This window comes from Equus przewalskii, chromosome 12, assembly GCF_037783145.1.
Source record: "Equus przewalskii isolate Varuska chromosome 12, EquPr2, whole genome shotgun sequence".
Lineage (NCBI taxonomy): Eukaryota > Metazoa > Chordata > Mammalia > Perissodactyla > Equidae > Equus > Equus przewalskii.
In genome coordinates this window covers 34,431,998-34,459,157 of record NC_091842.1, presented here as the reverse complement: position 1 = coordinate 34,459,157, position 27,160 = coordinate 34,431,998, and the positions used below count along the sequence as shown (strand labels likewise).

Here is a 27,160-nt window from a genome sequence, read left to right as displayed (position 1 = left end):
AGGTCCTTGTCCTTTGTCTTCCCTGTCCATGCATGTAATCCGCCTGAGCCTAGCACTGTGCCTGCCTCAAAAACTGTGCTTATTGCATATTTATTTATTGACTAATCCATTCAGAATTTCAACCCCAAAAAGGCTGACAACTCCAAAAAGGCTGATCATTATTTGTTGACTCATCTCTTCAGAGTTTCAACTCCACAGAGGCTGCTCGTTGACGAAAGGAAATTTTCTCCAAACCAAAATGTGCCTTCATAATACATTTAGCAATCGTATTTTTAAAAAATTATCTTTATCCCAAGTGTGGAGCTCTGGGGATTTGCATCCTGTATAATAATAACTTGAGTTGGAATCTGGAACGTGGGAGGAAAAGTATCCATTCCCTTGATCGTTCATTCGCATTGGTATGTCACGTTCTTTGCTTGTCACTGGGGGTAAAAAGGTCAATAAGCCACATTCCCTATATTTAGGCAGTTGATACCCTAGGGGGAAATGCAGACAAACTATAAGCCATAAAAACAGGTGATAGAGATAGAGACAGCGTGGTATGGACTGAATGTTTGTGTCCCCTCCAATTCACATGTTGAAACTCTAATGTGATGGTACTAGGTGTGGCCTTTGGGAGGTCATGCGTCATGAGGGTGAAGCCCTTGTGGATAGGACGCAGGTTTTTATAAGAAGAGACAGGACAGCTTTCTTCCTCTCTCTCTGCTCTCCACACGAGAGGATCCAATGAGAAGACAGACATCTGCAAACCAGAGCGCCCTCATCAGACTCGGGGACCTGCCGGCACCTTGACTGTGGGCTTCCCAGCCTCCAGAACTATGAGAAATAAATGTCTTCTGTTTAAGCCACGCAGTCTGGGGTCATTTGCTCCAGCAGCCTGAGCTGACTGAGACATGGAGACACACCCAGGCTCCGTGAAAGCGGGGAGAATAAACCCAACTTGGGGAGGGAGTGGTTAAGACTTAAAGGACAAGCAAGAGTTTGCTAGGTGAAAGGAGGCAATCAGAAAATACTCAGAAAGAAGGGAGATTTCCATCCAATGGTAGGCCTTTTCCTTTTGTGAAACCCCCAAAGGGATGGTACTTTTGTGTATGTTTTCATTAGCAAAGACTATAATCGGGGTCTTGGACTCGGCTATGAAGTCTCAGGCTTCTTCAAAGGGTTTATAGATTAGGGAGAACCTTCACCAGAGGCTCTGATAAAAAAAAAAAAAAATCAGCTCTTTCTTCAGCCATCACGAAAGAGGAAATGACCCAGATGCAATGCTTGCTTGCTGCTGGTGACCTAGGAGACCGCCAGGAGGGCAGGTCCACCTTGATCACATCAGAAAGTCATATGCAAGGTGTATGTTGACCCCCAAATGGACAGAAGTTGTGAAAACTTTTGAAAAATTTGGATCTTGGAAATACAAAAGAGATGGAAGGAAGTGGAAGGTGCAGACTTGGGGGAGGGAGCAGCCAGAAAAAGACACAAGAGATGATTATTTAAGGATAGATTGAAGGGGAGGGTTGATTCAGCACAGTGGTTAAGAACATGGCGGTGGAGTCAGATGGACTTGTTCCACTTACTAGCTGGATGGCTTCGAACGTGTTTCTTAAATCTCCCCGTAACTTAGTGTTTATGTTTAAAATGGGCAAAACCGTTTACTTCATACTGCTGTTGTTGGAATTAAATAATGCAAAGCACTTGGTGTAGTTCCAGGTATTAAGTCTCTTTAAAAATCCATGATTATATTATACCTATTATAATAGAGTATATTTCATAATGCATTTTATTATTGTTTCATAGATCTCATTACTATCAACGATACGTGCTATTTTAAAGGATAAGACACACTGAACCCACAGCACCCCTGGACTCACTTGATTTTGACGAACTTCCGACACGGCACCGTGTTCCTCACGCACGTCTCGGTCAGCGGATCTATGTCTTCCACGATGACAAAGGGGGCCTCCTCCAGGGTGACGATGCTCAGATGGTTGTCATCCGGCTCACAGTCCGAAAAGGACTTGTACCGCGGCCACACGGCGTGCCTCAGGCTCAGCGTTTGGTTCTCCCACTTGCCCACCTGCGTCACAAAGACAGAGTCACGCTTCGCTTTCTTGGACCGCTGGCTTCTAGAAAGGCAAGTCCTTCCACGTAAGAGGCATGGAGAAGAATCCCATCCATCTTAAGGGTTTCTCGGCTACCTACCTCAACATACACATGTGTTTATACGCCAAGAAAAGTGGGGATAAGTGAAAAGCAGAATATTGGGCAGCCCCCATGCCCTGGAACCTCCCCAGACTAATTAAGTACGGGGGTGGTGCCTAAGCCTCATACTTTTAGAACTTCCCAGGTGATTCTAGCGTTCTGCCAGAGTTCAGGACCTCTGATGTCTTGAAAACAGCATGGACTTTTAGAATCAAAGAGCTTTGGACGTGAATCCCCAACTCCGCCGCTTACTCACTGTGCAACCCAGGCAAGCTCTCTGAACCACTAGGAGCGTCTGTTTTCTCCTCTGTAAACAGGCACAACTGTACCTACTTTATAAGGATGTCGTGGGGATTAGATAAGGCAATTTGTGAAAAGCAGACAACACAACGTGTGGCACATAGTAGAGACTCTATACCTTTTCTTTTAAGAATAAAAGAGAGACGATGAAAAGGAGAAAGATTTTAAAAGGTGCTAAGAGAAAGAAAAAGAGGAAAGGGAAGAGGAAGATGAAATCAAAGAGCGAAAAAAGGAAGGCAGACTTAGCAGGAGAGACCACAGAAGGGGGACGGAGCGGGTGGGGGAAGGAGAAACAGCGTCACTCCAGGCTCAGATAGGATTCTATTTAAGTCGCAAATTCAGGTGAACTTTTATTAATCCGGCACAGAGTGGAGACTTCTAGTGCTTAACGTACATCAACAGCTGTCAAAACAGAATCGACCGCATTTCCTCCGAGCAGCAGTCAGCATCTCAGCGAAATCAAACTGAAGGCTGTACGTTTTGAACCTTAATTTTACTTGACAGCTTATTGGCACTGTTCACACACAGACCGGGAGACAGCTGCCCCCAGCATCACACTTTCTGCTTCCTCCTCCTGCTCCCACGCGCGACTGCTTGACACCACAGGTGAGCGCTTCATTTGTAATACCAACTTCCAGGAAAACGCCTCATCTGAAAGCTAAGTGCCGAGTCCTGGCTTGTCTGTGTTGACGTGACCCAGTCCCCTCTCCTCCTGTAATGTAAGTGTCTCCAGAAATGAATCTTGGGCCCTTAAAGAGATGTCAGACATGCTGGACACCGGGAGAGGTGATGGGGTCCCGGGAGAGAAGGCCATCATGCCCCTGCAAGATTACCTCATCATTTGGACTGGAAAATTCCTGCTGCTGGTAGAGAAACATCCCATGTGGCCAATTACAAAATCGCCCGGCTTCGCTGATACCCTCCTCTTAAAGAGAAGACGGGCAGGAGAGTAATTTGGTCAAACAAATGCGTTCGTTCACCCATGCTGTGATGTGTAACACAAGTGGGAGAGCATGTTGACTCCATCAAATTCTTCACTCATTCAACATAGATTTATTGAATACCAACTATGAGCTGGCACCAGCCTGGGGACAATGATGGATAAACAGAACGACTCCTGCCTTCTTGGAACTATCACTCGGCTGCGGGACAGACCAAACCAATAATAATAAAGATGGAAATAGACGAAGAGATAACCAAGCCTTTCCTTCTGGGACATGTTACACCAACCCCTTATACCAATCTCTTTTCTTTCCAGGGGCTGGGTAGTTCAGTGGGTAAGAGAATGGCTTTTGGAGTCAAACAGAACTGTTTATCCTGGCCTCATACACTAGCTCAGTAGCCTGGGGAAAGTCACTTAACCTCTCTGAGCTTCACTTCCCCTCTCTGTGAAATGTGGCTAATGACAGGATACTCCTTGCAGGTCTGTAGTGAGATTTGAATGAGCCTAAAATGTACGCGAAGCATCGAGCACAGAATTTAGTATGGAAGATACATGGGAGCTGTTCTTATTTTATTACTGTTGTAATAGTTAGCATTTAAGATTTAGCTCAAATATCACCTAATCTGTAAAGACTTTCCTGCCTTCCCCAGCAATATAGAACCTTGCATCTATCTCCACCATAGCATTTGATGCTATAATTATAGCAACGTCACTTTTGAGCACTTCAGTGTAGTCAGGAAACGTGCCAATATACCACTTAGTTTAATCCCCACAAAGCCTACGTGGTAAGGATTATTAATCCAGCTTCACAGTCCAGGAAACTGAAGCACAGAGAGGTTATGTAACCTGTTCAAACTCACACAGCAGTAAGCGATAGAAGCAGAGCCATAACATGGGGTTGTCTGAAACCAAGAGTGCTTTCCCCCTAGCACTCCTACGAACTGATCTGCAGGAATCATGTTACAGCTCCAAGACCCTTCCTCCCTTGCAGAAACAGCTCTGAAAGTCCCGGGATAACATAAACAGAGGCAAAGACCGTTTACCCAGTAGGATCTTTGGTGATGTCACGGACCACATCACATACCCTACCCCAAGGGAGGCAGGCCAAAGTTCCAGCCCAAGGCTGACTCATGGAGAGAGAGTTTGCCAAGGTTTATGGGTTCCCAGGGTGCAATAACTTCCTCAATCTTCTCTAAGTTCCTCTCTCCCTTCCCGACACGTCTAAGTAAGCACCCATGGGTCGGCCAAGGAGGGTGGAAGCAAATGGTGGCTGGACAAACTTGATCCGGGGTGGAAGCTGCTGTGTAAACACTGTCCTAGATCCTGAGAGCTGTTACCTCCTTCTCGGAGCCTGATGGGCTCCCATTCCAAATGCCAAAAAACCCAACTCCAAGATTTTATATACCACATGTGGGAGGGCAGACATCCTTCACATTCCTCTCCTAAGTCCTTATTTATATGGGACTATAACTGAGTCCACTGTTTGTAGACAGGTTTAACAGAGATTCATTCATTTGACAAGTATTTATCAAGTGGCTACTAGGTGTCGAGCTCTGTGCTAGACACTAAGGATACTGTAGCACAAACAGCAAAGTTTTTGCTTGTATGGAATTTTTTATGCTCATTAGGGAGACAGACACAAGTCAAATAATCCTACAAAAATATACATCATGCAAGCTGGGAGGAAGAAAGAAAAAATGGGTCTAAGAGAGGAAAGAGGGGGAAAGAAATCACAGCAGGCTTCCTGGAGGAGGTGGCACTTAAGCTGCAATGGGATCCAAGATGAGAGGGTTGGGGGTAAAGGGAAAACAGAAGAAAGGAGAGCACTCCAGGCAGGCAGGGGCCAGATGATGTAAAACCTTGTAGGTCCTGTTAAGGAGTTGAGATTTACCCTAAGAGCTAATCTAGTCTAATCCAGCCAAAAATGGACAATGATATATGGAAGTCATCATGAATATATGTCCATATACAACCTGCCTGAAGGTGGCAGCTCTTTGCCTCCTTGATTCTTTTTTTTTCTTTTTTAATTACAGAAAAATTTTAACTCATACAAAAGTAGAATAGTAGCATGAATCTCCATATTCCCATTATCTAGCTTCATTAGTGACTAACTCGTGGTTAATCTTGTTTCATTTATACTCCCACCCACCTCTCCCATACTGTATTGAAGGAAATCCCAGACATCCTGTCATTTCACTCATAAATCCTTACTTTGATTCAAGCATCTAATCTCCATCTGCTTCACAATATTATTCCTCAACAGTCTATGTGTTTATGTGTATGTTTCAGTCATTAGACTATGATCCCCTGTCTATAGGGATGTTATATATATGGCGATGGGTCTCTATGTCTACAGCTTCTAACTTAGGGCCTGGCATGAGGAGGGGCTTATTGGACGGTTTTTGATGGAATGAACAAAGTGCATTTTTAAAAAGGTTTATGATTCAGAAAATGCCGGTGGATTGATCGACGTGTCCATATGTGCCTCAGCTGTGAAATCTTGCACCGTATGCACAATACTGAAGTGTCAAGAACCCATGTTCTCTCCCTCTTACTTCAACTTGAGCCTCCCAGACTTGGAGCCGTTGAGGGTGGCTGTCTGAATAGCCTCTAGGTATTACATTTTCCAGAAAGAGCCAATACTTTCAGGCTGACACCATTTAAAAGGGACTCCAGCTACTCTGAGCTGTTCACAAGGACAAAAAGAGTCAACAGAATAAACTCTGTTTTGAGAAGAAACCTCAGTCTCAGTCAAATCACACCATCTCTGCTTGCCTCAGTTTTCATAAGCATTAAATGGGTATGGAAAAAGAATGCTCCATGTGCCTTTTTTTAAAGTTGTGTCCAAAACAGAAGACCCTTGTGTGCTCTGAAGATGGTAGCCGTCAATCTCTCTCTCTCCCCCCACCTTTGATCCGATGGTGACTCCCCTGCTAGTCTCTAAACTGGACCTCCTTCTTGCTCCCAGTCCCTTCCAGAATCGTGCACACTGCACTTGGCGGAGTCTTTAACTTGAGATCAGCAGTCCTGACCCATATGAGTTACCCAGAAAAGTTAGCGGGTTTCAGGGTTGCACCACATTTCTGCCAGAAATGAAAGCTTCCTGGGTAAGTTTTCAATGCATCAAAGCAAGTGAAACGATACAGCTGCTGTCAAACACGTGGTCCTATTTCTGGAGCTCAAAGGGAAAATGAAGTCCTAGGACAACTTGCCAAACTTCTGGTTAGCGTTAGACACGACCAGGACAAGAGAGTGCACTTGTGCGTGTGTGTTGGATACACGTGCATGTATGTGTACATGTGGATCCCATTGATTTTCAGGGGTCAGCTTCATTGCTACCGGGCCCCTCTCTTCTCTCTCTCATCTGGCACAGAGGGAAAGCGTTCAGAATCACTAACACCATGGGCTTAGGGGTCAGACAGACAGACATGTTCAAATCCCACCACTGCCCTTAGCTGTGTGGCCTTGTGCAAGTCACATAATCTTTCTGAACCTCAGTTCCTTCAACCACAAAATGAAAATATTTCCATTTCACATGCTATTTGGGGGTTATGAGTGAGATAATGATGGCAAATGTCCCAGAATACACAGTTCCTGGCACACAGCAAGTTCTCCATATGTGGTACCATTGATCACTAACCCAACATTTATTAAGCCTTTCTTTGGGAAAATGGTGAGCCTTTGTAGCAGAAGCACTGGCTGATGAAATAGAGACCTGAGTTTCTGCTATGACATGCCCTTGACCTTTGACCTCATTGTTTGGGTCTCAGTCTCCTCGCCTGCAACAGGGAAGAGGGAGGTGGGTTTGGAGTAGGTGATCTCGAAGGTCTTTCAGATCTAAGGTTCCATGCAAAGCACAGGGAAAGTTGCCCTCCCAACTCGTTCCTGATTTGGATCAGGGCAACCAGTAGGTAACTGGAAAGGGATGAAGGGATCACTTCTCATGATCTGATGTTTAATTCTGGAGAGCAGCTATATGTCAGGGAAGCTGTGCATGTGGAAAGAAAAGCCAGCAGAGACCAGCCAAATGACATGCCTATCTCTGAAGTAGGTAGGATGGTTCTGAGAACCATGCCAGAAGACCAAGAAGAAAGAATGGGGTCAAGAGAGCCTTCTTGGCTGGGACACCTCTGTGCTGCCCAAGGGCCAGTGGTACCCAAATCTGAGGCTTCACTCAGAGCTGACTCTTTCTCCTTTTCTAGAGCAGAGCATGGGTTGAAGTCCTGACTCGGCCATTGTACGTTGGGCAATGATGACGACGTCAATGGTTAAAATTTATTGAGTGTTTTACTGTGTGTTTCCAGGAACTGTGCTGAGGGTGTTTCATGCATTATCTGACTCAATCTTCACACCAACTCCAGGAGGTAAGGCACAATGATTACTCTCGTGATGTAGTGAGTAAACTGAGGCTTGAAGAGATGAAGTACCTTGTTCGAGTCACATCACAAGCGGCAAAGCAGAAATTTGAACTTGGCCAGTGAAAACCTAAAGCCCTGCTTAGTCACTATCACCCTCTTTGAAATCTGGCTTCCTCATCTTTTATAGGTAAATAATAGCCCCCGCCTTACGGAGCTGTTGCTAAGGATTACGTGAGAGGATAAAAATAAGTCTTTCTGCCTCCACTATTCTGAGAGCTTTAAATATTAACTCATGTAATTCTAAAAACAGACCCATGAATAAGATACCTCTTATTCTTATCTCCATTTCATAGATGAGGAAACTGAGGCAGGGAGTTTAAGTAACTTGTTCAGTTCACATGGCTTGAGAGTGGCAAAGCCAGGATCTAAAGCCAGGACTTATTTTTAAACAAGCAAAGAAATGCAACTGGAAGTTTTTGCTGGGGGAAGAAAAAGAAAAACTTTACAGGGCAGAAAGCTGACAAACTCCCTCAGCCAGATGATCAAGGCCAATACCAACAGGGGTGAGTCATTTTGATGGTGGGTCCCCTTGATAGGATGTGACGACAGTGGTGCGTCACCTGTGGGGTCTTCCTCCCAAAACACATAACCCCCAAGCCACTGTGATTGGCTCAGGAATGTGTGTGTGACCTCAGCTGAGCCAATGGGAGTTTTCCCTGAGACTTTTTTTGGGACTATAAAGATAGGTGGTCATGACAGAAGAACCAATCAGAGAATGAATACAGAGTTAAGAAATAGAGAGAAGAGAGCAATAAAGTCATGATGGCATTGCTTGAGCTCTTATAACAAAGTTGACATTCACTGGGCACTTTTTATGTATTGGTCACCATTTTTAGCACAACTTTAATTCTTATAAACACTCTATACAAAAGAAGTAGGTGCAGACAGGCGATTTTTATTTCTATCATGATTTCTTTGTAATTAAAACCAGTCCCAAACACACCCAAACTGGCTGTGTGGGAGGAGAAAAAAAAATCTTTACCTTCTAAATAAGCTGAATTTTGGTGATAAATCTTTGAGCGTTTTCAGCAAATATACTGAGGTTTTGAGGACAAAGAAAAATAATTGACCTCTGATGGAGAAAAGCGATTTTGTTAAAAGAAATATAAAAAGGCAAAATTAACTTTGTAATGATTTTTTGTCCGTTCTTATTAATAAAATTTAAATACAGTGCTTTTAGAAAGCTAATTGCTCTTTGGCTCCTGGAAAGTGTTTTGTGAAAGGGCCCTGATTACTCATGGAAACATTCAGCCAATATTTTCTCAGAGCAGAAATAATTTCATCTCCAGAAACTGTGTGGCGTAGGTTAATATTCACCCCTTCATGCCTGGGTAAATTCAGAGAGATGTCATAGAGGCTGCAAGAGGCTGGAAGAAATTAGGTTAATGGATGTTGGTGGTTTTCCTTTCAAAGAGGTATGACTATGGATATCGTTTGATCTGTTCATGAAATGCTTACAAGAGACAATGAAAATCACCTCGTAACTGGTCTCCTGGTCTCCCCAATCGGCCCCTAAAAACATATATCTAAACACTAAAGTCCCAGATCTACCCCTACCCAAACCCTTCCCTAACTCATGCTGCCTGCAGAATGAAATCCAGACTTCCCTCTATATCAACCGACCCAACAAGAGAGGGTCCAACCTCACTACCCTCTCTCTCTCCTCTCTATACTTTTCAATCTCTCTCTCGTACACACTATGCGTACTCCCACACTAAAACAACATACACATGTGCACATCCAAACACACATACACTTACACCAACACACACTCACATATGTATATGTGTATATGTATGTATGCATGGTTGTGTTGTATATATGTATATATGTGTACGAACAATACAATCACCTACACACGCACACACTCATACCTACCCAAACACACAATACACACATATATGCACTCACATCCACACACATGTGCACAACTATATATAAACACATTACTAGCACACACACACATCGCTCAGCCACAATGATACACACACTTCACTTCTCACCAAACTCACCCTGAATGACACCCACTTCTCTGCCTGTTCCTGCGCCGTTTCTTCCACCCTAAATTCCTCTCCTTGTCATCTCCACCAGCTGAAATCCTACCCATTCTTCGTGGGTCCAGCTCAAACACCACTTCGCTCTCGGAGACTCGTTCTCCAGCTGCAATTCATTTCTGCATTTTCTGTGCCTCCAGAACATTCTCTGTTTCCCTGGAATTCTCTCACTTGCTCATTCAAGAGCTCAACACGCACGCTCCTGGTGCATTACACTGTGCCAGGCCCTGCAGGAGGCTCTGGAGCTACAATTGTGAACAATCCAGGCCTGGTCCTTATCCTCAGAGCTTCCAGTCTGGTTGGAGAGGAGAAGTCAAAGCTCAGTGGCAATAAATTGAGATGAATGCCATGCTGGGGGTAAGCCCAGGATGCTATTGAAGCAGAGAGCTCCCTCCCTGGAAGGGAACCAAAAGATGCTTTCCAAAGGAAGCGACTTCCAACTATGAGCCAGACTAGCAGCGTTGGTATGTGGCTTGTTAAAGGGTTCTATCTTTATCCTTAGGGCATCTGAAGTGTATAGAGGGGTGGGGGTGGGGATTATTAGAGACTTTCAATCAGGGGAGTGATCCAATGAGGTTGATGCATTAAAAGACCTCTTCCTAATGTGGTGCAGAGACAGGGTTTGTGCCCAGAAGATTCTGAGCACAGTTATGGGTTAGGAGGCAGCTGCACTAATCTGGATGACAGAGGGCCACAGCGGGCAGGCTGGCACAAACTCACGAAGTCTCAAAGTGCAGAATCAATAGAACTTAGACTCCGTTTGTATGACTGTAGGGGTGGGTGACGGCCCAGTTTGCCTTAAGTCAAAGTTCCGTAGAAGATGCAGCTTGGCCAGGCTTCCACAAGCACGTGACCCCCATTGGCTGTGGTATAGCGTTCACCCACAAGCCAGTTCCATAAATATTTGCTGGATTGAACTCGATTCAGACTGCAGCACTGCATCAAGTTTTACTTAGAATTCAAAGTTAAAAGAGGAAAGTTGCCTGTTTACTCAGCTCCTCTCCTTGGAGACAAGACAATAGGGATTGCAAAATTAAAAATGAGGGAGGAAATTTATTAAAACTGACGATGGAAGCAGAGTTCATGCCGCCTGGGCCCCAGGGTGACTGGCCGTGGTTAGCTCACTGGATGATTTCATAACCAAAGGGAAAACAGGCCTTAAAACAAACACTTTACGTGTGCAAAACATCAGAAAACATTTCACTCCAGATAATAAGCAGTGATTTACTTCCAAGCTGGAGAAAACATGAGTAATTAACTCTTCAGGAAGATGAATTTAAGGACAAAAACAAAGAAACAGGAGGGCTATTTCTCTCCACCTGAAATATCAAGTCTCCAAAGGACATGAGACAAGTGGCCATGAAGGAAATTTAAAATGATTTAATGTCCATATTTAGCATAAATAGCATCATCGATTAGCACCACTTCCATCGCTCTGCATGCAAACCTAACGAACGCACAAGCACGCTGATAGCGGTCTTACACGCGAGTCATCTTGTGTCTTGGCTTGCTGCTTGAAACCAAAAGCAGACCTGAATTTGATTGATCTGGAAACTACAACACAGATGTTGGAGCCACAACCGAGGCTTGATAAGAAGTTGAAATGTGCTCTATCTGGACTACTGTGCAGTGGGGTTCAGTGATTTTTTTCTTTTTAAACCAAGACCCAATCTAAAGTTTGTCCCTGACAGCTAGAGTTGGTTGAAACCCAATGTCATGTTGGAACCCAGATTTCTGCTGCCTGGGAGATTCCAACTTGTTTCTACAATGCAACTGCTGAAATTCAAGCGTGAGTCAAACCTACTTTGTCTTCATTGCCCCGGGGCCTCAGATGGCCACTGGCAGAGCGACAGTAAAATTTGCTCTTTAGATAACAGAGGTAAAGTGCCTGCTTCCTTTGATTGCGGTATCTTAAATGCAGTTATTGGAGGCGGTGGGATTATGACACTTTAGCGTGAATAAGCACCTCTCCTTGGAGGCTGATTAAGAAGGCAGGCTCCAGGATACCTGAAGGGTCTGCATTGGTAGGTCAGGGACAAGGCCTGAGAACCTGTCAACCTGGATCCTTGGTCTTTCGGCTCTAGGTGGTCCTAGGAGTACATTTTGAGAAGCACCTAAAGGACCACACCTATGGCTGCCAGCAGGATTGAATACAGCACCAAAAAAAAGATGGGACTCTTTCTTCTTGGGTTACTTACGTAACCCGTGGCAATTGCCAGCAGATCTAAATGAGTGTAATCAGCTATTAGAGCCTTAATTAAATTCCTCTCAGTTGAAATTTCAGAATTGCCTAATTGTTACACAGCTCGCATTGGAGCAGTTGATTTTTTTCTTCCCATTATAACAGCTCTCAGGATAATCTAACATCTTTATGGATAACGGCGTCAGCTGTCTCAGAACCCAGCCCCGATCTGGTAATTCACGAGACGCGTTTTGATCATTGTTATCTCCGCGAACACCTGCAAATTTGCTTCCACTCTCCTCTTGAGGTTCAGCCAACAGGAGAAGAGCTCAGTGCTCCTTCAACTGCACATTTAAAAGTGGAATTTTCTGGAACAGCGGGCCAGCATTTTCTTCCCCAGTTCATTTACATCTTCAATCCTCGAGAGGTCCTCTGTTCTCAGGTCCCTGGGGATGGAGACAAGTTCTAATTCTTGGGTTTACTTTTAATTCTTTGTTTGCCTTTACAAGTGATCTGGTAATTAGCTAAACAGCTAATAGTGTTTTCTTTCTCTTCTCTCCTTCCGCATTGGAATGATATAACATTAGAGACTGGAAAAATCAGCAAAATGTAAAAAGGAGCTCTCTCATATGTACTAATTAATTTTCTGAACAGGCTCTTGGGAAAAGAAACTTTGTGAAACTTCTGCATCAGTCAGTCCTCCACAGGCTATAATAATGATTATTAAATAATTAATAAGTCTAATAACTGGCATTTCTTGAGGCACTGTGATCACCCCAACGTGCATTTTCTTATTTCACCCTCACAACCTTGTAAGGAGAAGACCATTCTAACCCTCATTTTACAGGCTGGGAAGCTGGAAGCTTAAGTGACTTGCCCGAGATCAAAAAGAGAAGGAGAGCATCAGACAGTCTGAGCTCAAGTCACCTGACTTGAGAGCCTGGGGTCGTTACCACTACTTGAAATTTCCAAGGTTGCCATCATATTTGCTTTGGGAAATATTAAGGCAAACAGGAGGAGTTGCTTTGTTGAGGGAATACTCCATGGGTCAGTTGGAAAGCCCTTGCTGCAGGAAGAGGGATGTCCTGGGAAGTAGAACACCCAAGTTCAGACTCCCACTAGGCGTAGCCCCCTTTGGAGACAGGGGTGGTTTTCTTTCCCTGTGAATTACTGGAGGAGGGGAGAGAGCAGCTAGCCGTTGTGGTCTTGCAGTTTTCTCTTACATATGTCAGTTTTATTTCCTGAGTTTACCTGTGAATGGATTCTCCTAAGGACCTCGAATTCCGCGGTGGAAAATGCCTCTAACAGCTGAGCTACACTGAGCTCCTGGAGGCCTGAGGTGGAATTCCACTACCACTAACCCCGACATCCAAAAGGCGATTCGAATAATAGATCGGGGGTGGGGAGGGTCAACCCCTCAAATGTGAACCGCGTGACAATTAGGTAATTAGGGGATTTCAACCAAGAGGAATGTAATTAAGGCTCAAACAGCTGATTGGACTTTTTCTTTGCCTCTGTGGTCATCTTCATCCATTACATGAGGGGCCTGAGAAGGGAACATTCCATCTTCCCTTTGTATCGTGTTGTGCTGGAGATGCTGACGGCCAAGACAATGCAATTGTATTAACATTGCTGCATCTGTTATTTCCAAAACTTGAACATAAACTTGGTTGAAGAAAACCAGAATGCATTTAGATCTGCAAAAACAGTTCAGGAGGAAACGTGAAGGAACACGGGACAATCAACAGAAACTGGAGGGGTCGGGGGGTGGGACAAGCACGTGATACTGGGTGAGAACTTGACCTAAGGTCAGTCCTCTCTAACAATAACAGTGACAACCACTACTATTTTCAACACCTTCACAAAGACAGTTTTGAAATACGTTAAAGGTTTTTCTTTTGACCTTCTGCTTTCTCTGGGTAAATTTCAAAGATCAGGGTACTGTCTACTTGTAAGATAAATGAAATGCCGTTTGCAATCGGGCAGAGTAAATAGCTCGTTTTTGAGTATTTACCTGAATGATATTTAGCAGCTCGTGTACCCTCAGCAGAGTTGTCTATAAGAGTTAGGATGTAGTGAAGAGAAGAGAGGCATCCTCGGATGCTGGGTTGATGCCTGAGAGAGCCCTTCATTTGCTGGGATCATCAGGTTATTCTTACCAGCCTGAAAATTACGACAAGGCTGGGCATGAATATCCATCTGACTCCTCCTACGCTTGGACAACTCTTTCTTTAATGAAACCTTCCTTGAAATGTGGCAAAAATTTGGGGCTGTGTGTGTAACAGTTTATGAAAGGAGATAAGTTCCGGGTAATCAAATTGCAGACTACGAAAGCGGGAGAACTCAATGCATTACACCTGACTTGAGGGACGGACCAGGCCAAAAGCTGATGGATTTCCTCACTCAGCATTATGTAAAAAAAGCCAATTCCATTTGGATCTCGGCCCTCAACATTCGAGGTTAACCTCATTGACCGTGTCTGCAGAGTTTTAAAATAAGGTTATAAGACCTGGGGGTATTGATCAGCTGCAAAGCATTTCATCCCTTGCCCCATGAAAAGCCATTGGGTTGTGACAGTTGAAGTGTTTAGAACTTCGTGTCAGGTCTCTGATGGGCATTTGTTCTTCAGTATCTGGGGCAAAATAATACATTTAAATCTTTGAGATGGATGTTTTCCTCCTTCCAGATGAAAGGGCGAGTCAGGGGTTGGTGCCTGAGGCCCTGCTAGTTATTATGAGGATGCTAACCGCAGCCCTTGTGCCTGGGTGAAATCCATCGCTGTGATGAAATGCACACTGATCAGCATTTCAATTCTCCTTAGATAAGATGGTATTTTGACAATCGTTTTTCTTTGCTCAGCTCTGGCCCTAAACTACTTTGCTCCAGGCTTGTCTGAGCCCTAAAGTATTCCAGGGAGAAGATCCTTTGAAATACTAAAGCCAACAGAAGATTTAATGGTGAGGAAACAGTAATAAGCTTAACCACAGCTTTGCTCACTGTTAAAAACACGATTATTAAAAGGCAGTGGGGGAGATGAGGATCCTCTTGGGACAGGCCAGATAAGACTCACTATTTTAGAAAACGGAGCCTAAGTAACACTCTACTGTCAATTTGATTTCATCCAAACCGATTCTCCTCCTCTTGGACACTAACGAACAATCCCAGAGCCCTCTTAGAGGTACTGGGACGAATGAGAATATTGGTGACCAACCAGGCAGCTCGTTGGCATTTCCTGTTGAATTATACTGGCAAACTCAGTAGTTTAAAAGAACCCTATACCTGGGGCTGGCCCCGTGGCCGAGTGGTTAAGTTCGCGCGCTCCGCTGCAGGCGGCCCAGTGTTTCGTTGGTTCGAATCCTGGGCACGGACATGGCACTGCTCATCAAGCCACGCTGGGGCAGCATCCCACATGCTACAACTAGAAGGACCCACAATGAAGAATATACAACTATGTACTGGGGGGCTTTGGGGAGAAAAAGGAAAAAAAAAAAAAAAAAGAACCCTATACCTGGAGTCAGAAGACCCAAGATCAAGTTCAACTATGATGCGTGTGAGCTGTGTCACCTTAGTGAGATCAAAACTTTTCAGATTCCCACCAATTGTAGCCAAAGGAAAGATCTCAAGATCCCTGATCGCTCTGAGTGTTCAAACCAATAAGCAAAGCTCTTCTCTAGGCTTTTAGTCACTTTAAGTTGGACGACATTGATTCACTGTTAATTCATTCAACCAATGTCTATTGAGTGCCTGCTATGTGCCATGAACTGTCCCAGCACTGGTGACACAGCAGTAAATAAACTCCTAGCTGAGGGTCAGTCAACTTCAGCCCAAGGGCCAACTGTCTTTGTACAACCCACGAGCTAAGAATGGATTTTACATTTTTCAGTGGCTGGGGGGAAAAAAAGCAAAGAATAATATCCTTGTGACATGTGAAAATGATACAAGATCTGAATTTCAGTGTCCATAAACAAAGTTTGATTGGAACACAGCTCTGCTCATTTTCTTATAGATGTCGTTAATGGTTGCTTTCATGTTAAAACAGCAGAATTGAGGACTTGCCATACAGGTAGCATGGCCTGCATACAAAAAAAAATATTTACCAGTTGTCCTTTACACAAAATGTTTGCCAATGCCTGATCTAAGTGCCTGTCTGTAAGGGGCCCACCCACCAGTAGGGAAAATAAGATAGAATGCCTTTGGAATTAATTATAAAACAGAGAATGGCAAGTGCCAAAAGAAGAAAAGTGCAATAAAGGCAGAAGTGGGAGAGCAGGTCTGGTGAGAGAGGGAAGAAAGTATGAAAGGAGTGCAATGGAGGGGAGCCGTGCAGGAGGCAAAGGAGATAGACAGTTGGACAATCAGAGGAGGGCCTTCTCGGTTGAATGAATAGTGTGGACAAAAGCACAGAAGTTGAGTTTAAGGGACATGTTTGTGGACTAGGACGTTGCCCAAATTGGATGAAACACACAATATACAAAGAGAATGAGAGAGAAAGAGCAATAAAGGGATACGTTGAGACAAGATCAGAGAAACCCTTGGAAGTTGGGCTGAAAACCCATTAACGGCATCTATAAGAAAACGAGCATGGCTGTGTTCCAATCAAACTTTATTTATGGACACTGAAATTCAAGCCTCACTGGAATTTGGCTGCATTTGAGTTCAAGGTGGCAATTGGCCTTGGGATCTCTTAATGATTTACTTAACACCTGAGGATAATATTGGTGATTTCATCCATGTATGGCTAGTATTTATCATCTCCCACATCTTTTGGATTGTCCTATTCAAATAATTACATCATTTCCTTCATAAGTACATTCATACTTGTCAGACACTAAGGATCAAATTAGCGGTTAGTTTTTTGACCTTCTCTCCATTGACCACCTCCAGTCCACTTTACCCACCCGTTCTCATGGGGAGAAATTCACTTAGAAATGCTTGATTTCGATGATTCTAAATTTAGATAATAGCTCTCACTCAGCTACTCTCATGTCTGTTCTCCATCATTTTGGCCATTGGTCCCTGGCTGCTCTATTTTCTCCCAATCACTCTACTCACTCAGGCATCCTCTTCCTCCCCGTTCCAACAGAGACCTCTTCATCTATCACATCAATAGATTATTTGCCATATGCAGAATTATCCTGCCCCCACTTTGTCCTGCTGTCACACCCACCAGGCACCACTGCCCCTCATTCTGAGTCAATCCAACCACTTCCTCACCTGTAAACCTCCAATTATAGGCGGAGAACATCACATAACCACATGGATTAATATCACTTCAAATGGAAGGACTCCTTCTCTGGCTAGAAATCCTTCTATGTTTCCCTGATTGGCTATCTCGCATTCCCCAGAAACTATTTCAAACCTTCACACCTGCCCACGAGACTGCAACTCCGCCAGCTCCCTCCTCACTTCCAGCTGATTAATCTGTCTCTTATTCCACAGAATCTATGGACAACCCACACACCCCACAAACTTACCTGCCTCTGCACATGTCTTCCTTCTCCCCTCCTTCAATATTGAAAGAGGCATCTCTCCTCTAGGCTAACACTAATTCCATCATTGGTGCTCTGGACATGGTCCTCTTCTGCACCAACCTCTCCTCTAAAACTGGCCTCAGCAAGATTGACAGTGGCTTCCTCGTCGCCAAATCCAACAGGTCCATCGCATTTGACATGGAGGGCCACTCCCATCTTCCTTGAGTCCCCTGCCCTAGACTGTCATAATCCTACCCTTTCTGGGCTATTTCCCACCTCTTTGACTTCTCCAGCTCTGCCAAAATGCAAGCTCCTCTTTCACATGTCCTGCCCCTCCCTCCTGCCTTCAACCTCCATGCTCAGGCTTCTTCTACTGCCCACTCTCCAGTGATCACTTCTGTATTGAGCACCCTCAGATGTGACTGTCTTTCATCAGCTCCTCTCGACTGCCTCCAGGAAATCTCAAACTCAACAGGCTTAGAGTAGAGCTCATCATCTCACCTTCTATCATTAAACACATACACACACACGATTTCTCTCCTGTGTGCCAAATATCAGTTCTTGAAACCCCAACCTTAGAAATATTCCTTAATTCATCTCTTTCTTTCCACCCCCATATATATTAAATCAGTTGCCAAGCCTTGATAGTTCTAATGTTTGAATAATTTTCCTTGTCCTCTTCTATCCTGACTTGCAACCACCATCCAGTCTGGGCCTTCCCCTCTGGCTGGTTTCTGCAACAGCTTCCTGACTGCTCTCCCTTTCCCAGATAGTGTTCCTCTCAGCCCCTCCTCCAAGCAGCAGCCCAAGCCATCACTCTAAATATCTCTGCATATGTGATCATTCCATTCTCCCCCTTAAAGTCTCTGGATGGTTTCTCACTACACTTGGAATCAAGTGAAAACGCCTGACCATAGTCTAAATGACTCGGCCCACTGCCAGGCCTCGCTAGCTCTGCATTCATGCCAAACTCATTTCCGACAACCAACTTCCTGTTCCACCCCTGCCCCACCCACATCGACTCATGAATCCCATAGAACTAATCATAGACTTCTGAGTACATCGAGCTCCTCTCCATGCCAGGTTTTAACAGACGCTAGTCACCCAGCACAGAAAACTTGTTCCCACTCTCTGCCTGGCACCCTCCTACTTGCCCTTCAGAACTCAGCTTAGAGGACAGCTCTTCTGGGATGCAGCCCCTGACCCCACAAAGCAGGTCAGGTGAACTCTTTGCTCATCTCATCAAATAGGATAAGTATCATATACTCACCCATCTGCCCTAGCAGACTCATTGCGGGTGAGGACTGTGTTCTGTCTGCCTTAGTATCCCTCACTCCCAGCCCATGGCCTCTTACACAGAGGATGGGTAAATGTTTATTAAGAAAACAAGTGAAAAATTAAATGCACCAACATGACCGCCATAACCCTCATCTTCCTATAATTAATTATCAACTTTATTTGGTCTCTTCTGGGTAACATGTGTGGCAAGTAATGTGGACTTTGGAGTCGGCTGAACCTGAGCCTGAATACCGGCTCTTCTGCCTACTAGCTGTGTGACCTTGGCTAAGTTTACTTCCTGGGCCTTAGCGTCCTTCTCTGCAGAGAGAGCGCAACAGGAATAATCGTTATCATACGATTGTTGTAAGAATTAAATAAAATAATGCCTGCAAAGCACTAATTATTCCATTTGCCACCTGAGCACTGCTCAGCCCATGTTAGGTGCTTTATTGTATACAGGGCTCTTGTGAGGGTTACATTAATTCCTTTAGGCGAACCTCCCAGCCTGGCCCATGGTAGGTATTTGGTCAAGGTTAATTCCATCCCATTTACAACATGCACACCCTCATGAGGTTGAAACGAAGCCCTGAATGGGGGACACTGGCTGTACCTCCAAAACTGGAGAGAGCAAGGCATTGATTTTATCAAAACCCCAGGCCCAGGGCCTCTATACCAAAAGGACACTCAGGAAATGCATTGGCTTTTTTTTCCCCTACGGCAAGACAGATATGGTCTTCACTTCCTGCTCTCTATTTTAGATAGAACTGATATGGCCTATTAATATAATTCTGTGCACAGAGGAGGTCCTGCCAAGAGCAGGCTGGTGTTCTTTTAGCTCTATCGATAAATCCAAAGGCCTGCTAATTATTTGCAATTCCATTTGCTGGTTTGAGGTTCTACACAATTATTGCATACCGTTAATTTCATAACTATAAATGTAACCCAAGCTTTCTTGGATCTTTACGCCAAAAGGCGCGACCTTGTGAATATACTTGTTAGTGCTCACCTGGCTAAGAAGCTGTATTGGGGGGAGAAAAAAAGAGAAATAGGAAAAGGAAATTTCAATCACAGACACACTTGGAAGAAGCATTCTGGCCAGAGCGTTGTACGGCACTATGTGGATAATAATATAACGTCCCCAGAGTTTATGAGCCCTTTATGGGTTACAAGTTGCTGTTTATTATCTCATTTCATTTGACCTTCATGCCAGAGAGTCACATAAAAGTGAAGGAGATATTATTACAACTTTTCAGAGAAGCAAACTAATGTTCATTCAAGTAACTTGGTCCAGAAGATGCAGCAAATATGTAAAAGAACTAGAAGTTTTCTGACTGCTGGCCCGGGGCTTGCTAAGTGTGTATGGCTCAGTGTTCATCTGCTCGTGTGGGACTTAAAGAGAAAACAAGCGGACAATGATTCTTGAGTATGTTCATCTTTAAACTTTGAGCCCAACTCCTCTGAGAAAAGATAATGGCCATCAGGAGGCTTCTGGAAATCCACTCAAAATGAAAAAACAAAACAAAAAAAGCCCCAAATAATTGTCATTTAAAATCTATATTGAATTTTGCATAATAGTTTCTATTTGTTAAGCTCTTTCTTACTATGTACCTGGCTCTATGCTAGATGCTCTACATGCATTATGTTTAATCCCCACAAGTTATGAAGTGGCTGGGACCATGTTCCAATTAATGCTCTTCTCTGGTCCTCAATATTCTCATCTGTAAAATAAAAATAATTGTAGTATCTACTGCTTAGGGTTGTGGTGAACATAAAATGTGATAACGTACGGAGTATGTTTGGTTCAGGACCTGTGACAGAGACACCACTCAGAAATTGTTAGGCTCTTTGTTCCAATGATTAGGAATTATATAGGAAATACCAACTCCATGCTTTTCCTGCTTCACTGGGTGGTGTCACCGGCAGCGTGGAATTGGATTGAGGAAGATAATGGAAGTTAATGGTCAAAGTGTGGGTTTCAGAATCAGACAAATGGGAGTTCAAAATCCAGCTCAGATTCTTGGAAATTGACTTGTTCCCTGTACGATTTGTTTTTCTCATTTATAAAATGGGGATAATAGTACCAATCTCACAGGGTTTTCGCGTGAATTAAGGGAGATCATTTACCTAAATCTCTTCCTGACACACAGGAAGCATTTAATAAGTGGTAGCTTTAACATCCTCACAGAAACCCCACAGGGTGGGTATTATCATTAGCCCCATTTTACTGATAGAGACACTCTGATTATCTGAGAAATACAAAGGACAACTTTTCGGGGTTGGTTTGGGTCTCAGAGCTAAGTATTACCCACGGCCAAACTCAATCATATACAGTTGATCAAATGCCCTTTCTCTCCTAAATGTCTCAGCTACTAACCAGCGTCACGCTCAGTGAAGCGGGAACTAGAGTATCAGCCCGTTTCTGCTGACCATGGTGCTGACCTCTCTCAGTCTGCATGGACCGCTCCCTTATCTTTCCACACTGATTTGGGATTTCGGGCTCTGGATTAGACACAGTCTCGTCTCCAACTTCCGTCTCCAATGATTTATCGTATAACTTGATGTGTCATGTATTTTTGAATCCTCATCCATGTTCATCCAAAGAGAGGACAATCCCCAAATGCAACACGTAGGGTGTCATTTTGGTAATGGAACTCAAATCTGCCTGTGTTGATCCAAGGTACCAACTCGAATGCTATCTGTGGAGTGAGATGTGCACAGTCCTTGCTGAGGAACCTTGAACAAGTCTCTCATCCTGTCTGAATCTCAGTGGCCTCACCTATTAAAAGAAGGTTAATGCTCCTGCTTTCTCTATAGATAGGGTGGTTGTCAGGATCTGATATCCAAATCTTATTCTCGCCCTCTTTTCCTACCTTACATCTGACTGTCCTACTTTCTTCAAACATACTTTAATCACGGAAAGAAAAATATGCCATCAACTATAATCTGCTGGTGCACAGAGAGGCCAGCACAGTGGGAACCGACGTGAAGAATCAGGATTCTTCCAACTCAGATTGTCTGTTTCAACTTTAAAGTTAAACACAGCATAAAAGACAGGCCACGGGTTTCTTCAAATTATTATACAACTCCCTTCAAGAGAATAAGAGGTGATTCTCTTGTCTTTTGTCAATTTCAGATTTTTTTCCTCATATGCATTTCCAATAGAGTCTTTTTTTTTTTCAAACTGAGAGAGATCAAGATGGTTCAGCCCTTACCTCCTTCCTTCTTAAATAGGTCCATTCGGTTTTTCTAATTTGCAGAATTATAATTCAAATGGAAGGAAAATAGACTGCAAGAATTCTATAGATATGATTACGACGCATTTTAAAACACATTCTCAAAAGACAATGGCTACAGATAACGAACCCGACGGTGGAGTAATAAAGAATGAACACGCAGCTTACTGCGGGAGTGGGGGTGATCCAGCTCTTCAGCTTTGCAGAGGAATGCTGACTGGTTTAGCACAAAGATGCAAGAGACTAATTATGTAGCAGCTTTGCATGCAGCTCAGTGGGACGCTCTGAGCTACGTCAGGAAGAGACGCCTGGTTCGGTGGGGAGTCTTGTACCTGTAATAGCCTTTCTTGCAAACACTGGGAGCATGTCCACCATGCAGGGAGGGGGCATTCCCAATTTAGGTTTTCATAATTAAACAATGACAACCTTTACTACCGAAATGCAGAGAACCCCACCTCTACCGTATGGTGTCGTAGAAACAAAATGGACTGTAGGGTCTGACAGACCTGAGCTGGAATCGACACTGACGTTTACTTGCTCTGCAATCTCGGGCAAGTCACCAACCCTTTCAGAGCATAAGCTTCTTTATGTGTAAACTGGGGCGGGGGTGACAGTACTCATATTGAATGGCTGTTGAAAAGAGATCAAAGTAATGATTACAAAGCCCCTAAGCTATGAGCATGGCACAGTAATTATTATTATTACTACTATTATTATCATCATAATTATTAATTATTTTATACAATGTGGGGAATTATCTCAAGGTTTCAGGTAGCCAATTTCCTTGTCTTCAGAGTCCAGAAAGCACATAATGTCCTGTACATCTTAGAGATCAACACTGGGAATATTCAACCCCTGTCTATCTCTGCCTTCCCTCTGGTCCAATCCAGGCTCTAATGCCAAGAAAAACAGTGTAGTGGGGAACACAGCTTCTGCTGCCAATAGCACAGATGAGAAAACCAAACTGCACCTCCAGAAGGCAGCCTAACACAGCCACTTGTAGCCAGAAGCAGATTGCTGGGGTGGAGCGCTTCACTGTTCTGTCTCTTTTTTTTACAGACAAATGTCATTCCTGTCTGCACCAGCAGCAAATGTGGAAATAACAGAAACTGACAGAGACAAAGCTAAGAAAGTAGAGAGCAGGTCCAGACAACGAACCACTGAGGTCTGGGAGTTGTAGGTGGGGTAGGGAAGCAATGTAGCTGTTGCTAACCAGCTGAACCGTGAAATGAAGAAAAATAAGGAGGGGCCTCAAATGTTTGTGATTCAGTTAATATAATGGGTCAGATGACTCTTACCTTTTGCGTAACTCTTCTTCATTCTTTAGGACTCAGGACGTATGTTAGCTCCTTCAGGAAGCCTTTTCTTGTCCCTTTCCTAACCTGTGGGCTGGGTAGGTGTCCACAGTACTCTAGGCTTACTTCTACTATTAGCATCATATTATTATGTTGTGATTGAAAGTTAATTTCTCTGTCTTTCCCACTAAACTAGGAGCTCCATGGGGTCAGGGACATTGCATTATTCACCTCTGCTTCACCCACACCCACCACAGGCCTGGCACAGAGGAGGTAAATACTTGGCAAATGGATCAGTAGTGGGTGAGTGGGTAGGTTCGAGAGTGCACAACCAGATGGATGGATGAAAGATGGCTGGTCAAATGGGTTTGATGGATGGGTTGAAGGATGGATGGATGGGTGGATGGATGGGGGATGAATGGACAGATGGATGGTGTATTAGATGACAGATCACTGGGTGATTGGCTGCATAGATAGGTGGATAAACGGATGGACGAACAGTTCAATCACATCAGACATTCATAGTTAGTAGTTACTTTCTCCTGAAGAGTAAGATTTGAGTCTACCTAAAGGGCTGGGTATTCTTATTTCTCTCTTCCACACAACTTCCAAGGCAAATACTATCCATGAGAATCTCTAGGTCCTCTGTGAAAATTTTCATCATTCATCCCAGAAATGTGCAAAGTGGTGCAATGAACACCAGACTTGAAGACTCACGAGACTTCAACTTGAATCTTTTCTCAGCTGTGGATAAAAAATGCCACTGAATATCGCCAAGATTTCTCTACTCAAAAGTCAAAGAATACCAGCTACTTCACAGGGTTGTCATGTAGCTAAAGTGAAATAATAAATATAAAAACCAATATTGTAAGGTTTGACATATAATGGGTCCTCAAAAAAGCTTGCTATTTATTTTCGCTATATTCAGAGGATCACTAAGGTCAATCCCCTTACTCAGTCACTTTCAAACTTATTTTAGAAATATTATGTCTTTTCCCCAAATGAAAGCTCATCTGCAGCACCAACATAGCAATCAGATAAAGCTTTACCATCTCTAGTTGAAGCCAGATCCTGTATCATTAACCAGCATCCTGTCAGAGACCCCTGTGGCACTCTGAAAGAATCTAGCATTCTAGAGAACATAGTAAGAAAAAACCTTTCTCTTAGATGATGTCATGAAGTCTCATTCTGTGTTCTGCAGTGCTGGGCCTAGAGCCTAGCGCTCTCTCATTCTCTCTCTCCTTCCCCCACCCCACCTCTTCCCCTCTCTGTCACAGCTTTGCATTCATCTACAACACAGAGGAGCTGATGACCCTGTCAGAAAGTAAAAATGGCTCTCATCTGTCTGTTCAGGAGTTGCTAGAAATACTTCTGACTGAGAGGCTCTTTGAATAATTTACTCATCTGAGATCATTTAAATAATCTATTCACTCATTTTCATAATTGATGGCAATGGCAAACTATCAAGGGTACAGCTTTTGTCTTACATTTATACCATCTGGCTGCTCAATCATGTCCCATCACCCTCTGATAGCCTCCTTATCAAACTGGGGATGTGACTGGGGAGGTAAGAAAACTCCACATGACATAATGGTTGACTCTGGCTCTCTTGTACCAGTGGGTTCAAATTCTGCCTTCACCACTACATGACCTTGGGCAAGTCATTCATCCCACGTAGCTTCCAATTTTTCTCCTATAACATGAAGATACAAATAATCATCGTTGGAACTGGCATTTATTGGTAATCTAATACACGCCAGTCAGTTTTCTAAACACTTAATATATTATTTTGTTTAACTATGCCAACAACTCTATGAGGTAGCTACTGTTATTGGTTCCCTTTTAAATGTGAGGAAAGGCAGAGAACATTGTGATATTTAAGTGAGATAACTGAATTGCATTGAAAACACTCTGCATGGTGTTTGACCCACAATAGAAGCTCGACTCGTGGCAGCTGCTGCCATCATCACGCCCACATCAATCAACGCCACCATCATCATCAGTCTTCTTTATTGTTAACATCCCCATCAATGCATGTTTGCATGTTTCGATAGAGGTGTTTTTCCTATGCGTTTGCTTTTGAAACTTCCGAAATCTAGAAAACTTTTAGCAGAGCGTTGCCTTGCAGGAGAGCGCTGGTTCAATTGCTGTTCTTTCTGGAGTTGGGTTGATGTTACAATTGCAAAAAAAAAAAGAGTGAAAGACAGAAACACACACACACACGCACAGGATATGACATCATTTATTTCAGTTGGATGTGTTAATTTACTAGAGGCCTACTATGCTTTCCTCACTGTGACCTCACATATTGTACTGTGTGGGTATTTAAAGTAGGCCCTCTAGGGGTTCTAGGGAAGCCAGACGATAATTTTAAATCTTTTATAATGGCTTAACTTTCCCTCTCTATGGCTCACATAATTTGAGAAACTTAATGACCATTATATAAAGAAACAAATTAAATTTCACACAGACTCTGCTAAGACAGTGATATTACCAAACCCATTTTACAAAAGAGCACTTGACTTTTGATGTGGATTTGGGAGAAAAAAGGAAAAAAAGAGAGAGGACGGGAAAGACAGGGAGAGGGAAGGAAGAGAGAGAACAATGTCATTTCCGGGCATGACAAATTTCTTCTGGAAATACTCAGTCCAGAAATCCCTAAGCACAGACCCATGCCTAAAAATTTTTAAAAACTAACTGATTCCTCTCTATCATGAATCTCCCAGCAAATCATCCAGGCAATGCCAAGTGCTTTCAACTCTGCCTCTGAAATTTCTCTCAGATCCACTGCCACTGTCCTCCTTTACACCTACATTCCCTTTAACCTGAGCTACTTAAAGAGGCCCATTGGCAATTTTCCTAAAGATTCATGCCAATCACCGTTTTATTTTTAAAGAAGCAGTGGAGTTAATGTCTAAGAGGGCAGGCTATGGGGTGCACATCCTGGCTTTGCAACTCGCTAGCTCTGTGACCCTGAGTGAGTTCTTGAATTTCTCTGGGTCTCACTCCCTACATTTGTAAAAGAGGGTAATGGCAGTATCTGTATTACAGTGTTCAGTGAGGATTAGACGAGTTTATATATTTGAATGCTCAGCACTCTGCATGGTACATCAAATACTAAATAAATGTTAGCTATCACTATTACTATTTTTATGTTGTTCTCTCAACTCCAGCTCTTCGACAGTGTCCTAAAGATTATTCAATCAAGTCCCATAGTCTATAATTCAAATTCCAGCATGGTCTTTCATTCCCAGAGTTTCCCCTCAAACAATCTGCATTGGTTTTCTATTGTCATGTAACAAATTATGTCACACTTAGCTACTTGAAACAATGTCTCTTTAGGATCTCACAGTCTGTGGGTCAGAAGTCCAGCAGAGCTCAGCTGGGGTCTCTGCTCAGGATCTCACAAGGCCAAAATCAAGGTGACAGCCAGGTTGAGCCCATAGCTCAAGGATGTGGGAAGAATCCGCTTCCAAACTCATTCACGTTGTTGGCCAAGTTCAGTTCCTTGAGGCTGCAGGACTGAAGTCCTTGTTTCCTTGCTGGCTGTTGGCCAGGGACTAAATTCAACCTCTGGTGGCCACCCACATTCCTTGTCAGGTGTCCCCTCCATCCCCCAATCCAGCAGTCAGTCAAATCTTTCTCATGCTCAAATCTCTCTGACTTCCTCTTCTGCTATCAGTTGCAGAAAACTCTCTACTTTTAAAAGGCTCATGTGATTAGGTTAAGTCCACCCTGATAATCTTCCTTTTGATTGACTCGAAGTCAACTGAAAAGTCCCTTTTGCTATCTA

At 43.6% G+C, this 27,160-nt stretch overlaps 1 protein-coding gene across 1 annotated transcript in view; it reads right to left on the bottom strand.

Annotated features, from left to right (window-relative positions):
- Positions 1 to 27,160, bottom strand: part of GRIN2A (glutamate ionotropic receptor NMDA type subunit 2A) — a 361,604-nt gene that overhangs the window by 73,223 nt on the left and 261,221 nt on the right. The window contains exon 6 of the mRNA XM_008526526.2: positions 1,863 to 2,068. Coding sequence (XP_008524748.1) covers positions 1,863 to 2,068 — 206 coding nt within the window. The remainder of the gene's footprint in view (positions 1 to 1,862; positions 2,069 to 27,160) is intronic.